Genomic DNA, 15,852 nt, shown 5'->3' with positions numbered 1-15,852 from the left:
AAGTAGAATCTCTGGGAAAAGTGGGTACTCTCTATATATAGATGACTAACTAATTGATGATTTAATTTATCATTACTTTAACTTGAGGCTTTTATCGAAGAAAATGTATTAAATTTATGGCCAGATAATTTATCTCCTCCTATAGAAGAACTTCCATCCATCAACTTGAATCTCAAAAACATGCTATTAACTTTTCATCCGCCTACTGTTGCTGCGTCTGTGGTCACATTGTGCTTGTGTTTGTGTGTGTGTGTGTGTGTGAGAGAGAGAGAGAGAGAGAGAGCCATAAGACTGATTGCTTCCCCCTACTTAATTGTTGCATTCTCAATCTTTTATCAGCTTAGAATCATCCAAATCTCCGCTTCTGGAACTTCAAGGAAATGTTTTTTCCACTCTTGATCCTTCATTCTACTACTGGGGTTGATTACCAAGGTCTAGGGCCTAAAGTTGACCAAAGAAAGCAATAGTCGAGAATAACCAGGATATCATTTCAGGCAGTTAAAAGTGTAGAAGTCAGATTCTTTGGTACTATTATGTATAGCTTCTTAAAATGATAAGAAATCTACAGGTCATGCTTTTTTGTTCAAATTTTTTGAAATGGTAGTATTGTTGTGAAGGCATTTCGTGATGTATTTGGTGTTTCCACTTTCAGATGATCCTTTGGCTTGCAGAAGCTAGTAGGCAATTTGGTTGTATAGAGATAAAGGAACCTTCAAAGTATGCCTTGTCTGATTATTATGAGGATCATTTCAATGTGCCCAACCAGAGGATTGTACTTGTAACAAACAAGCGTGTCATGCTATTGCGGGTTGCAAAACTGATACCACCCTTCTACCTTGTTCTTAATTTATTTGCCCTTATTTATTTTACATTTTTGAGTTATTCACTCTTCTCCCTTTTTTTGGGCTAGTGTCTGGCTCCAGACAAAATGGATACGAAACCCTGCAAGATCATGTGGGATGTACCTTGGGAAGAGCTCTTGGCATTGGAGCTGGCAAAAGCAGGCCACCCTAGACCCTCTTACTTAATTCTGCATCTCAAAAATTTCAAAAGATTTGAAAATTTTGTCAGACTTGTTAAATGCAATGATGAAGAGGAAGCTGAAGGAGAACCCCAAGCTGCTAAAATATGCTCAGTGGTGCGTAAGGTGTGGAAAGAACACCAGTCAGACATGAGAAGCCTATTTATGAAGGTCAGTACTCATATGTCTGCTGACTTAACCATGAAGACATGTTTGTTGTTGCGTCTAAACTTTCCAATACAGGTTCCTTCTAGCCAGCGGCATGTATATTTTGCTTGGGATGAATCAGATGGGAGAGAATCTGATAATCAGATTAAGGCCACGATAAAGCCAAGAGAGTTCTCTTCAGTCGGGTCTGTTTCGGATGAGAGGAAATTCATAAAACATAGCATCAACTTTCAGAAGATCTGGAGCAGCGAACAAAAGTCGAGAAGTCGAAGCACATTGTGCCGAAAAAAGGTGCATGACTGGCTAACAGCTACCTACTTTTTCTTTTTTAGATTTTTATTTCTGGGATTTTACGTTCTTAATGTCAAATATTGGTACCATTTGTAGGTTTTGAAGGATATCGGAATATGTAGCATTTGGAGACCCATTTGCTCCAATGGGTAATTCTTTCTCAAATCTCCTTCAACTTTTGTACTTTTTGCTCTTATTCTCTCATTTTCTTCAGCCAGCAACATACTGCAGCTATAAGAGGGTCTGAAAGTTGGTCGCCAATTAGGGCTTAAAAATAAAGATAGAGAAAAGGAGATAAATTGCTGTATGTCAAGTGTTGTTCCATTTATAGTGTTTGAAGACATTGTTCTTATGTGATGCCCTTGGTGAGGTGGGGTAGTACTAAAACCCTTGACATTGCCACTGCTCAAGTAGTGTGCAATGGAAACTGTATTTCTGTTTTTAATAATTGGCTACTATCTGACTCAGAAATATATATATATATACACACACACTAAACTCTACATGGTGCTGTCGAGACTGACATCTTGTTGACATCTAGCTTAAGAAACTCAATGATCGGATGCAGGTCCCATATTTCTACCTGGTTCTTGGATTTTTTAAAATAGAACGGATGGTATCACCATTCTAGCTATCTGCAATAATGTCTTTACCACTTGAATGAACTGCATCTGCATCAAACACAATAACTCCCCCCACCCCCAGTTGTAAACTGGTTTGAGGGTGGGGCCTCAGCATAACAGTAAGGTTACGACCTAGTGGTTACGGGTTCGAGTCAGGAAACAGCCTCTCCATGAAGTGGGGGTAAGCTATGTACATGACGACCCTCCCCAGACCACACAGTGGCGGGATCCTCAGGCACTGGGTACACCCTTAAGTTGTAAACAGGTCTGCATTTACTATTTTCCACTCCACATCATCACCTATATATAAATTTTTCTTCATCACTAGGAATTGAATCCTAAGATTCCGGTAATTCTATGACAACCACTAAATACTGATAAAATATTGTATAGACTTTTATAATACAATTAACATCTCTTTCCTTGCAGTTATGTATCCATTGGGGACATACCCCGTATTGGCACTCATCCGCCTACTGTTGCTGCTGTGTACCATAAGATCAACAATCAGTTCTCAATTCCAGTGGGTTACGACCTGGTAAGAATGATACTCATAATGCTGATTTCTTTTAGTATATTACAATTTAAACAAAGGGCCATGGGGGAATAGATTTCATCCTGTCCTCTTCTTTAAGGGATGGAGTAGGAGGCCTAAAGCTTCTACACACTTTGTGCAGGTGTGGAGGAACTGCCCAGATGACTATGTCACTCCTGTATCAATTTGGTACCCACGGGCACCAAAAGGATTCGTCTCTCTTGGGTGTGTTGCTGTAGCTGATTATTCTGAGCCACAACCAGACTCTGTATACTGTGTGAGAAGGACACTAGCTGAGGAGACGGTATTTGAGGAGACAAAATTATGGGAAGCACAAGACTCGTACCCATGGGCTTGTCATATCTATCAGGTTCAAAGTGAAGCTCTTCATTTTGTAGCTTTACGACAAACGAAGGAAGAAACGGAGTGGAAACCCATGAGGATCATTGACGACCCTCAGTCATCACAAGCGTTGCTAGAATTATGAACATTAGAGAGTGACATGATGGGCCATTTTTGGTGTGGATGAACAGAACAATATATTACAAGTGGGCTTCTTCCTTTCTCCCGTGTAGTGTAATCTTGTGCCTGACCGCTTGTGTTGTCTAGTGTGTATCATTGCATTGTTATTTTCTTGATTGTACATAATTTAATTTCTTGACGGTAGTTTGACACAAAATGAAAGTGGGTAAATAGAAAAGCAAAAGCAATTTTTGTGGATGAATAATTTTTTTTTTTTTTTTTAACTTGATGCATCCACTTGTTAATGGGGTTGGACATATTAACTTGTCCACAAAAAATGAGAAAATGTATATAATGAAAGACACATATGAGATAGGCCACCAAAATTGACATATGATTAAATCATGATTCTCTAATGTCAATCAAATGGTCAGATCTATCAAACATGGTAGAAATAAATAGTAGGGCCAACACCTTCCTTTGCAAAATGGCCCAATTCATTGCAAAGGCAGCAACGACAATCTTTTTTTGATTTATGTTGTCCTGTGGATTTGAGTTTTGTAAGTTGTTTACGTACAAAACGCCTATTTGAAAATTTATTTTTCGGTTGAAACCTATTTTTTCAAAGCTTCCATTTTTTCCATTTAAATTTTTTATTTATCTTATACCTTCTTGAAGGTTTATAATGAGAAGGTGGTTTTGGCTAAATAATTTTTTCAACATAAAGCTGGGTTAACTTTATGTTTAATTGCCTTAGCTACTTTAGCTTTAATGTGGAAAATGAAATTGATTCAGTTTCCTAAGGTATCTGAACTTCTCGAACTTGTAAGATATTTAAAATAATTTTTTACACATAATTCATCCCAAGGTGGTGGTGTTTTGAAAAAAAATTGTTGTAGCCAATGGTTAGAATGTGTGCCATATAACAGATGATAATAATGCATGTATGCTTTTGCAAAGTCTTCAAAAGCATTCATGTCATGAAGCTTTAATTTTGTTAAATTAAAACTTATACCATCTGTGTAGGTATCAGTGGGTCTGTTGGTACCACAAAATTCTGTTTTTATAATTTTAGTAAATTCTTGAAAGATGTTTTCCCAACTAGCAAAGTTAGCTAGAAGGTCAGCCTTCTTAACTCTTCCTGTGTCTGTGTCTTGGTATTTTTGAATAAATTACAAAACATCTCCTTATAAGCTTCCTGCAATGTATTCAGGGAATTTTTCCTGGTTATCATTATACCAAAGTTTGTACCCAATCATCAATTGTTGATTCATAGTCTTTAAAGGGTATATGGGTCAGGTCAAGATAGGTTTCTCCAAACGCAATATTGGTCTTGTTTAAGTCATCTCTTCTTTGGTAGAAAGATGTGGGAGTTAGATCATCTTCTTCTTTGGTAGCGAAGATGTTGTTATGTTCAAAATGAGTTCGGACTCCATATTGAGCGGCGAACTCAGGATCTTTTTCAAGATGATCATCGGAAGAAATTCTCCGTTTCGATTTAGAGCTAGACTCAGATTGGTCTGCAACTAGCTCTTCATTTTCATCTGAAGACTCATCCGTTGTTTCGGACTTGTCTGATTGATGATCTGTGATGGCTTGAATGTCAGTCTCAGATTCATCATCACTAAACAACATATATGCATGTTCTCTAAAAACTTATTCGTGTTCAGTACATAAAACTTGCATCATGTTTAAAAGTTTTTTCTGTTCAATTGTGTCTGAAGACTCTTTATATCTATATTTCCAATGATCTAAGACTTCCTTATAGTAAGGAAAATCATCAAAAAATTATAAAATTTCTGGAACAAGACAAATTTGATATCATTTTTAAAACAGAGATTTCTGATTCTGAAGACATTCTTTATGAATTAGAAACTGCTTCGACTTCTGCTTGTTCCGACTTAAATGTCGAATTTGTTTTTATGATGCACTCTACCACTGCTTTTCAACCCTTTGAAGAAGCAGAATTGCAACAAGTTCCACAACAAGAATAAAACTCTGTTGCTTTCTCTGACCTTGTTAGAGAAGATGTTTCCATCAATGATTCTTGTTTACTATCTTGTTTTAACAAACATAAAAAACTTTCTCATTCTGAGGTTTACAAATCCTCAAAATTAAATCTCTGGACCACCAGATTTTATGATCAAGTCAGTGGAAACACCACTACTTGGGGAACTGATGAAAATACATTAGAATATTTTTAACATTAATCAAATAAAAAGATTGCAGAAAAAACACACTCAACTACGATATATTCATATAGGTTTAATACAAATTGAAATTACATCTTTATTTAGGCAAGGAATGGACATACCAATTATTACTGCCCTTTTTGATAAAATATTTATAAAAAATCCTAAAAAGCTCTCATAGGAGGAATGGAGTCTAATATGGTACATGGCCATATTTGGTTCAAAATCAAACCAAACTATTTTGTCTCTATCACATACCCTACAGTTTGTAATTCAGTAGTTCTGAAAATTAAAACCCAAAATTTAGAAATGAGATCCGACAGTCATAATCTTACGGTCTCATGAAAATGTCTTCATGAACTTTCTAACATGACTTACACAAAGCTATAACCAGTTGAGATCTTTGAACCTCGTGCGTATGAAACAAAATTAGAACCTAGGCTCTTAAATTTGCATGACTTAAAGATCCCAGAAAACTGGCTTTTGACAGACATCCTGCCAAATCCTCAAGCATCGCCAAGAATTCCCCAAACCTTTGATATCTTGGCTTCTGGAGATACTCTATATCTCAAAAGAAGATTTTTCTTTCTACCCCCGATCAAGAATTGTCACAATTTAATTTAATTTTCAAATAAAAAAATTCTTTTAAGTTTGCAGCCCTAGCAATTCACATGGCATAATAGAGTTAAATAATAATAATAATAATACCCCAGATATAGTTCCATTGATCCAAAGGCGTTATGATTAATAGAGTCTCCAACTTGAGTCTCCCCACAACTGATCTACTATACAGGTTAGGTGTAACTATATATAGCAAATTTTGATTTTTTGGTAACATTGAAAACGTGCTGAATGGTCAATATTTCAGGAGGAAAAATACAAATATATGGAGAGCAACTGAGTTCGATTGAACCGCAAAAATTTGATAAAGCAAAAAGATTCTCTGAGTCACTAGAGAAAGTACATTAAGCACCTATGTATCTATCTATTTCCTTTTCACATGAAATGACCTTTGTTGTCCTCCAACATCCTTACAATTTTGCCTCACCACATGGATGTGCTCCTCTATGCCGCTTGCTCAAGAACCATATCCCGATCCCAAATTATTATAGCAAAATAAAACTTAATACAAGCCTTTTCAGATCTCCCACGTGTTCAATGCCCACCTCAAGCAGTTTGCATGAATCTTCAATCAAGCACTAGACAACAAAAGGAATCGAATAAAGCAGGTGAGGGTATCACATTTTCACATGGGGTTGAATGGAACAACATCAGTAGAGTCAGTTTACATGAAAGAAAACCTGTCCTTTGTTTTCTTACATTCTTCTTTGATGGAAGAGAAAGAGAGAGGACAATAGAAGAGATAAGGTCTCAGTATCCTCCACAAAAGATGTTTGGTAGGCACTAAAGATTCATAAACAGCAAGTGGGTTCAAGAGAATTGGACAAAAAATACACCAAAATCCTAGATGTTGCCACTCTTGAGATTCTGCATTATCTTAGAATTGAATTTTTTCCATGGTTTCTTGGAATGGATTGGTGACTCTTTGATTACCTTCACTTCTAACCTGCATTACTCTTGTTTTCTATGTTTGCCACTAACAGACACTGCTATTTTATATAACTTTAGTTAGGTGTTGACATTTTCCCTCCTGCAAGCTTTTTTTCAAATCAGATCCTCTCAGATGTTATGAGAGAAAAAATAAAAGGAAAATGAACGGAAAAAAAATAAAAAATAAAAATTCTCTCCATTTGTAAAAAATGGAAAAGAAAATTTTCCCGCAAAATAAGATTTTCCATTATTTCTTTTGACATAAATGTTTAAGAAAAAAAAATGAAAAAAGAGAATTTTACATGGACAAATTTTTTCATATAAAATATCATTTACACGGAAAATTTACAATCAAACAAACAGGGTTGAAGGGGGAAAAAGAATGTAAATGGCTCTGACATTATTGTCCATATATCACAAAACTCTGTAAACTCATCATTTCATGCAGATATTCATTATCCAAATGGTAAATGGTATGTACTAATTAAATCAATATTCATTATCCAAATGGTAAATGGTATGTACTAATTAATACTAATTAAATCAAATTTTGGGTATCTGCTAAGAAACTACAATTAGTCAGTAGTGAATATTTTTGTGGTGGACTTGATTTTACCAAAAATGATCAGATCAGCCAAGCCATGCATGTCATGGCTCATGACCAGACTTGAACAAGTCTGATCTTGGTCATGGCATGGCTTCGTGGTAATGTAACAGTAACTGTTTGATAAACTCATATAAGGCACTCTTTATGAAGCTCATTGGGTCTATAGGATTTTATATCCTACAATCTTCCCTGAGATCTGTGGTTGATTACACAAGCCAAGAGCAAAAAATTTATTACTGCTTTCACTAGAAAAGAGAAAAAAATTATTACATTCTTGCTCCGGCATCCAAACACATTCTCACACACATTCTCCCAAAGGGTTAAGATTTCTTTGTGCAATACCAGGTATCAGGACCAAGTTAGGTTAAGAATATAAGACAAACCTACTGGACAGGTAAGAGATGTTGATATGTTCAGGAAGGAAGAAAAGTAAGAGGTCCTGGAAGTAGTTTCAAACCACATGCTCTTCCCTACCAGAAAAGAGCCAGTCCTTTTATCCCAAGTCCACCAAAACCAAAGAAAATTAAAATTATTTTATTTATTAATATTTTCCCATCCACATGACGAGTTTGAAGAATATAGAACAATTAGAAATTGGTTGATGGGGTTTTCCAGCCTCGCCTTTTCTGGCAAAAAATTGACAATCTTTTGTTTCCTTCTTGTGGGATATTGTTGTGGAGACCTGAGGTTGATTTTTCTGTTAAAGTATACCCTCCATGATTATATGTAAATCCATGAAAACAGAGGATGTATTTAGTAGTAATTCTCTACAGCATTACATTACGCACGAAGAATAGTGTATTTCTTGCTCAAGTACTGCCGCTATAGCAATTCTCTTTTCCTAACAATGGCTGCTAGGACTTCTACCAGTTTCATCAGTGATGCTTCAGGGAAATCTGTTCTCTCTCTTTGAACATTGTGATAATTGTAGATTGTCATAGAATAAGGAATAAGCTAAGTACTGTACATGAAACTATAGGAAAGCCTCAGTTTGCTAACACTAATTATAACTAGTATAACAGCAAAAGGATCAATTATCCATCAACAGTCTTTTAATTTCTTCAGTCTCTATTGTTTGACTTAGTAATGGTGAAAAGAACAGAAAAAAGAAAAGGGAAAGGGAAAGGATATTTTTGGCTAAGGCTCTCATATGACCAATTTAAGGTTCAGCTTAGTGAAAATTTCCAGTCTAAGATGACCTTCGACAAGGATAGGAATGAGTGTGATTAGCATTGGCACTGGTTGAAAAAAATCAAGGAATACTCCATCACTTCAAAAATATGTCCAATGGTTTCATACTTATCAGAAAGCATCGATCGCTGTTATCTTTCCTGATAAAAATGCTCATCTAACACTGCACATGACAACTACCACCATTCCTACTCCATCACTTGAATTGCATTCTTGGATTTCATTGCAATCAACAAAGGTCATTGAAAACTAGTCATAACAGACATGATGGCCTTACTACCCATGTTTTAGGCTCTGAGCCATCCTCTCAAAGGCACTACAAACATTTACAGGAGTGACTACAAGGTGGCCTGACTGGGAAACACAATATAGTTGAGAATAACCCACATTGGAAAACTCTGAAACCTTGGATGACTTCATATGTCAGTTGGGTCTTTCCAAATGGTAGGTTAAGCATGGTATTAGATTCATCAAGATCCACTACATTAATAATACATTTGTGTACAGTCACCCAAAAGATGAGTAGAACAAACTGAGCCGCCTAGTGACAGGGATACAAATATCTGATTTGTCACAGAAGAACCACGAGTTCTAGTAATTTGAGAAGTGAATGAAATAAAAGCACATTAAAATGTGAATTGAAGAATGGGAACTGTTCTTTTTTTTTTTTTTTCCCTTTGCTAACAAGGGTGTCCGGACCTTCGGCCCGACTAGTCCCCCGGGCATGCACATACGCTCCAACACATAAGCACCGGGTCAGCACCGGATTCTATGAGAACCATAGAAGCCGTGGGGCTGGCCCCAAAGGGGTAAGGGGAAAATGGGAACCGTTCTTGGATGACTGCTTGAATCCACGTAAAGGTGACTGGACCAGCTTTGATTTTTTTCCTCTTTTTCCCTTTAAGCTGAGCCCACCAATGGTGTCTACTTCACAAGCCTAAATGTCATCCCCAGTTTCGATTTTTTTCCCCTCTTTTCCCCTTTAAGCTGAGCCCACTAATGGTGTCTCCTTCACAAGCCTAAATGTGATCCTTTATAAATAAACACCAAAGTCCTTCATACCTTCTCACATCTCCTTTCCTACTCTGTTACAACAACAAAAATGACCTTAACACTGCATTCTTCTCCTTCCTTTATCAATCTAAAGGAAACCAAAGGCCTCAAAAGACTAGACGAATTCCCACCTGGGTTTGTTTCTTACCCCCATTTCAAGCTGTGGAGCCATATCCGGGCGAAGAGTTCGAGTCACGAAGCGACAATTTCCCACAAAAAGACTTCACTTTCTGAAGGGATGACTGATGACAAGAGGGAAAGGCTTCATGGGCTCTCAGGTAGTCACAAGGCCAGCAGAAAAGTACCTGTGTTCATCATGTTGCCTCTTGACAGTGTCCATTGGAGGGAATTTGAACAGGCCACGAGTGCTGAATGCCAGTTTGATGGCCTTGAAGAGTGCTGGAGTGAAAGGTGTGATGGTGGATGCCTGGTGGGGGTTGGTAGAGAAAGATGGCCCCATGAAGTATAATTGGGATGGTTATGTTGAGCTCATCCAGATGTTGCAAAGGCATGGCCTGAAGCTTCAACTTGTAATGTCCTTCCACCAATGTGGAGGAAATGTTGGAGACTCTTGCAGGTATGCAGAAAGGGCATAACTGTTCTCTCTTATTCATTTCTTTGGTTTCCTGAACTACATATATGGTTATGAACTTTTTAAGGATTTAGAGCTAAGCTTTTTCCTATTTCTGAAGTATTTATTTCCAGCTTATTGCACCTTCCCCTTTAACTTATGATGCACTAACTACTTTTATGAATGCTCTTTTTACTTTCTTCTCATAATTCAGTATTTTTGTAGCTTCTGCTGTTCTTGTATGTTCATGACTCAAAACAAAATGAACCTTTTCTCTTTTTTCCTTCCCCCCACCCAAAAATAAAATAAAATAAAATAAAATAATAATAATAATAATAAATAATAAAAAAATAAAAAATAAACTCTGTAGCTGGTTTTATTAGTATGTGAATATCCTATTTGTGGTTACTTCTATCAGGAAAACCTTCTCTTTTTCCTTCCTACTATTAGAATTGTTTTTAAAAAATTCAACAAGAGCTACTGGCTTTTTCTTCATGGAATTATGTTGATTTGTGGATATGTAAGCCCTTGTTTCTAGTTCAATCAACCACTTCAATCTTTTCAATATTTCTAATATCAATTAGTGACCTTCCTTCTGTGTTGAATTTTCAGCATACCACTACCTCCATGGGTGCTTGAAGAAATCAGCAAGAACCCTGACCTAGTCTACACAGACAGATCTGGTCGCAGGAATCCCGAGTATATTTCCCTGGGCAGTAATTCATTGCCTGTGCTGAGGGGGAGAACACCCATCCAAGCCTACTCTGATTATATGAGGAGCTTTCGCAACAAGTTCAAAGATTATCTAGGAGGAGTTATTGTGGTTATCTATCCTGTTTCTTTTTCAATCTTACATAGATAAGGAACAAAACTATTGAGATATGCTCTTTAAAAGACCTTATAAAATAGTTAGCCAATTGAGGGATAAAATATTATTATACCAAAACATAATTTGAATGATTTTTTAAAAAGAAAAGCTGGTCAAAGCTAGCACATATGCCTAAGTTTAATATCAAACTGTGGTCATACACATCCAAAGAAGAAAGAAAAAAATTGCAGTTATATGTATAGATATTTATCACTTATTTATTTATAAGTGATAAATATTTATAAATATTTAATCTCCTTTTCTCTTCATTTTCCACTATTATGTAGGAAAGATACCTTGATTAAAGAAGTTTATTCAAATTTGCTGCAATTTTGCAGGAGATTCAAGTTGGAATGGGCCCTTGTGGGGGAGCTGAGGTATCCATCTTATCCAGAAAGTAATGGGACTTGGAGATTCCCTGGAATTGGTGAATTCCAGTGCTATGACAAGGTAGACCTATCAATCTGGACAGTTCAATTGGATAGATCAATGAAATGAATAGAGGTTTTCCTTTTCTCTTCTTTGTTAAGCTTTTCGCACTGTCTGAAACAGTACATGAGAGCCTCCCTGGAAGCATCAGCAGAAGCAATGGGAAAGAAAGAATGGGCTAAAAGCGGACCACACAATGCAGGCCACTACAACCAGTTCCCAGAGGACACTGGATTCTTCTCAAGGGAAGGAACATGGAACACCAAGTACGGCCATTTTTTCTTAAAGTGGTACTCAGGAAAGTTAATTGAACATGGTGATCAGGTTGTAGCGGCAGCTGAAAGGATATTTCAAGGAACTGGAGCAAAGCTATCCGGAAAGGTGGCTGGGATCCACTGGCATTACAGGACTAGGTCCCATGCAGCCGAATTAACAGCCGGATACTACAACACCAGGCAGCGAGATGGCTATCTGCCCATAGCACGTATGTTTGGTAAACGGGGCATTGTACTGAACTTCACGTGCATGGAGATGCAAGATGGAGAACAACCCGCACATGCAAATTGCTCACCTCAAGGACTAGTCTGGCAAGTGAAGATGGCAACTAAGACTACAGGAACAGAGCTTGCCGGTGAGAATGCATTGGAAAGGTACGATGAAGGTGCATTTGCACAAGTCTTGGCAACAAGTAGGTCAGATTCAGGCAATGGGTTGAGTGCATTCACATATCTAAGGATGAACAAGCAATTGTTTGAAGGGGAGAACTGGCGGAGTTTAGTGAATTTTGTGAAGAACATGTCGGAAGGTGGCCGGGATGTCAGGCTCTCAGAGCAAGACACAGCATACCAAACTTTATGTAGGCTTCCACAAGAAACAAGACATTGATAATAAGGTACCTGTTCCAGTGTAAAGAATGATGTAACTGTGTGTATGATGGTTTATATGCAAGAGTGTATACATAATCGTTGAAAGAGGTAAAGATAGATAAAGATCCAACACCTCACAATTAAGAGGTCATGAGTTCCAACTCTCCTTGGGTCTTACCTATCTCAAAAATAGATTAAAAAAAAGATAGATAAATAAAAGGACATATACTACAATGTAAGTTTCTTCAAACCATGGAAACCTTCTGAAATTCCTTCTGTTGAGGTCTTTTCTAATGGAATCTTAATGTTATTGAACGGCAACACCCCAGTTCTCTGAAGCTGTTATGAAGAACAAGACATGTCAATTAACGCAATCATCCATGTGAAGTTGCATTCATATTTCAAGTACTCCAGTGATCTCCAAATAATATTTCAAGTTTACTATATTTCTGTACCAGTTTTACAAACATTTCCCCCAACAAAAGCACAAACCAAATGGACTTCTATGAGCTGAAGTTCACATACCCTGCTTCTTAGGCTAAGCTGCTCCTAGGGATCAATACTCCCCCAAAAAACAAGAAAGGAGGCACCTCATACATGCAACTAGTGATGCCCAGGTAGAGCTCCTCACTAATTCTTATGCCTGAACAGAGCTTCAAAATCTAATATCCTTAATCAATTGAAAGCAGCAAGTTTTTGTTTTTAATAAAAAACCAAGAATTTTTATTAGAGAGAGAGTGTGTGAGAGAAAGTGAAAGAGCACCATATAGTACAACAACAACAACAACAACAACAAAGGCCAATGGCCAGCACCCCACAAGGGAACTATCTCATCGGGTAACAGCCCAATTACAGAAATTTCTGACCAACTCCACCCCTAGCGAAATCATCTGCAATGGAGTTTGCAAACCAGGAACTCCAGCTCTTTTGATAAGATACAATATCTCCAAGGTTCCCAAACAAGGAGTGGAGCTAGTAAATACAACATTTGTGCTTGCAATCACCTTTTACTTTCTATGGACATGTCGTAATAATGTCTTATTTTGACATCATTCTCCCAAATCTTTCTCCGTAGTTCAGCATATATATAGATGGACTTCTGATTTACAGCTTGCTCCAATTCCTTCTCCTGCTCTTGTCAATCTAATTCAGCCAAATGACGTTTGGGGGATTGAGGGATACCATAGGGTATCAAGAGGGACACCATCCCTAGTGATTTGTGATGGTAGCTATGAGTCATATACCAAAATGGAAGGATGGGCAAATAGTTTATTGTTTTGGTCTCACATTGTTGCAGCAACTATGAAAAATGGTTTTGTAGGGAACTCACAAGAATCAGAGCAGGGGTGGCCACATGTTGTTGTTTGGACAGATTGTCAAGAGATAATCGATTGGCTAATGCAAGGAGATGTTAAGGGCTGGCCATTGGACATATATAATATTTTGTTTGATAGTCTAAACTAATGAAGCATTTTGATCATGTATGCCATATATGTATTGTTAAGAAGCTTAAATCATCCACCAACAAGAAGTACAGACAAAACATTTCTTTTCAGTAAATAAATCTACATCTAAACACATCCAATGAAAAAGAGACCTCTAGACATAGCTGAAAGTTATAGAATGTCGCCAAGAATCCCCTGAAGGTAGAAGCACTGCGATTTCTGTTTTCTGCAAGTGCCTGCAACAATAGAAACTCAAGTGGTCAGGTTAACACTTTGTGGGAAATGTGGCCAAGAGAGGCTCATCGTTAGGATTTAGGGGAACTCTGCAAATTCATAAAAGACTCAATACCCAAAAGTCACAAAAAATCCCATTCAGAAAGAAGTTAGTAACATGATTTCAGGGAATGCTGTCCTCCACAAACGGAATATCTAGTTAGAACTTTGGTTTTACCTTTTTCAGAAACAAGAAAATGCTCAGTTTCGCCATCCAGGAAAATCAGATAAATGGAAGCAATGTAGCCAACAGAACTCACAACAAAAGTTCAGCATTGATGAAAGTGTAATAAGACGAAAGATTTCAACTGTACCAAAACAGCCAAAGCCGCCACGCATTGACTATGGAATTCGGAAAAGGTGAAACAGTAACTACCAATTACAGATTAAGCGCAGTATCAAATGAAGCGAAATCAAAACAATGCTCGTTTCAATCTACTCTCTAGAAAGCTTGTCAAGCCAACAAATCAATTAAAAAAGTACCTGCTCCAATGGTAGGGACATTCAAGAAACTTGAGGCGTGTCAGTTTCGGGATGTCCACGACGGAGGTCTTCAATCAGATTGCCGAGCTCTTTCCGAGCGGATTCCCTTCCGAACATGAATCCGTACCTGACACAAAAATGAACAGTTGCAGAGATGAAGAAAAGGGAGATAAGAAAAAAGATCCATAACGTCAGTTCCGATCTGGAGGTGAGAGAAGTTGAATTAGATTACCAGAACGAAACAGCAGAGAACACTCCCGCTGCAGCAACGGTTTGAAGAAGCGTCAATCTTTTCTCCATCAAATGAATAAGAATTAATCAAGGAAGGAGAGAGAGACCTTATAGGCAAATCGGCCGATTTGTATCGGAAGCGACTGACACCGATTCCTGTATCTACCTACCCTAAAACCTAATCTCTGCGTCAGGAATTGGATCGGGCAATCAGACCCTGATCGGCCGAAATTTTTATTCAGTTTCTTTGTATTTTTAGTGGATCCGAGGACTCGGACCAAAGATTCCGGAACCAGAATCTGTGTGCACAATTGGATTCAATAAATTCTTAGGGTGTCAATCAGTTTGCTTTCGATTATTTGGTTCGATTTCAGTTCAATTCAAGATATAAGATGTAGAAACCAAAACCAAACCGAACCAAACTGAGAATAGGAACACATTTCGATTTTTATTCAGTTTCATATTAAGTTTTAGGTCCTATTTTAGGTGTTTGGGTCAACTTTTTACATCTTTGCTAATAATTAATAATTTAAAAAAAAAAATCTTATTTGTTAGGTTCATGATTCACCAAAATTTTATCAAACATTAAAAGGGATAAAAAATATCATCCACATTGATTAAAATGTAAAATGAATATAATTTTACTTAGTTTCTTATTCGGTTTGAAAATGGGTAATTTGATTTGGTTTAACGATTTTATTCATGAAATCAAAAACGAATCATACCAAGAAAAGATTTCAGCTTTTGAAACCAAATCCAAACCGATTTCCTTTGATTCGAATTCAAATAGTTGGTTTCAATTTTGGTTTTCAATTTTGATTTAAAATTGATACCCTTAATGAATTCACATTTTTATAAGGACAAAGTAAGCAAATTCTAGGAAAGGTCCTATCCCTTTCTCATGATCCTCTATTTGTAAGCGTAAACATTTTGGTGGTTTGGGAATACGTCTATCCCCCTTCACAAAAGCCCTCCTCCTTAAACTTGGATGA

The 15,852-nt window shown here is 37.2% G+C and overlaps 1 protein-coding gene, 1 long non-coding RNA gene and 1 pseudogene across 7 annotated transcripts in view; 2 read left to right on the top strand and 1 right to left on the bottom strand.

Moving 5' to 3' along the window:
- Window positions 1–3,358, top strand: part of LOC122086853 — a 191,273-nt gene extending 187,915 nt beyond the window's left edge. Inside the window, 6 exon segments of the mRNA XM_042655792.1 lie at window positions 653–808; window positions 911–1,192; window positions 1,265–1,480; window positions 1,577–1,629; window positions 2,533–2,641; window positions 2,781–3,358. Of these exon segments, the coding sequence (XP_042511726.1) occupies window positions 653–808; window positions 911–1,192; window positions 1,265–1,480; window positions 1,577–1,629; window positions 2,533–2,641; window positions 2,781–3,125 (1,161 nt within the window). The 3' untranslated portion in view covers window positions 3,126–3,358.
- Window positions 3,359–6,125: 2,767 nt separating this feature from the next.
- LOC122087645 lies at window positions 6,126–15,034 on the bottom strand. 6 transcript variants are annotated; one of them, XR_006142795.1, is made up of 5 exons: window positions 14,862–15,034; window positions 14,630–14,756; window positions 14,026–14,109; window positions 12,954–13,071; window positions 6,126–6,491 (listed from the first exon to the last, which is right to left on the bottom strand). It is a non-coding gene; the product is annotated as an uncharacterized LOC122087645 (long non-coding RNA). The 6 variants fall into 6 exon arrangements; XR_006142796.1 differs by lacking the exon at window positions 6,126–6,491 and adding an exon at window positions 12,616–12,767; XR_006142792.1 differs by lacking the exon at window positions 12,954–13,071 and having other exon boundaries at window positions 14,862–15,018.
- LOC122087644 lies at window positions 9,723–12,611 on the top strand (annotated as a pseudogene).
- Window positions 15,035–15,852: the final 818 nt, after the last annotated feature.

Source organism: Macadamia integrifolia, chromosome 8 (assembly GCF_013358625.1).
Source record: "Macadamia integrifolia cultivar HAES 741 chromosome 8, SCU_Mint_v3, whole genome shotgun sequence".
NCBI classification, from domain to species: Eukaryota; Viridiplantae; Streptophyta; class Magnoliopsida; order Proteales; family Proteaceae; genus Macadamia; species Macadamia integrifolia.
The sequence above is the reverse complement of the archived record's forward strand: the minus strand, read 5'-3'. Positions and strand labels throughout refer to the sequence as shown.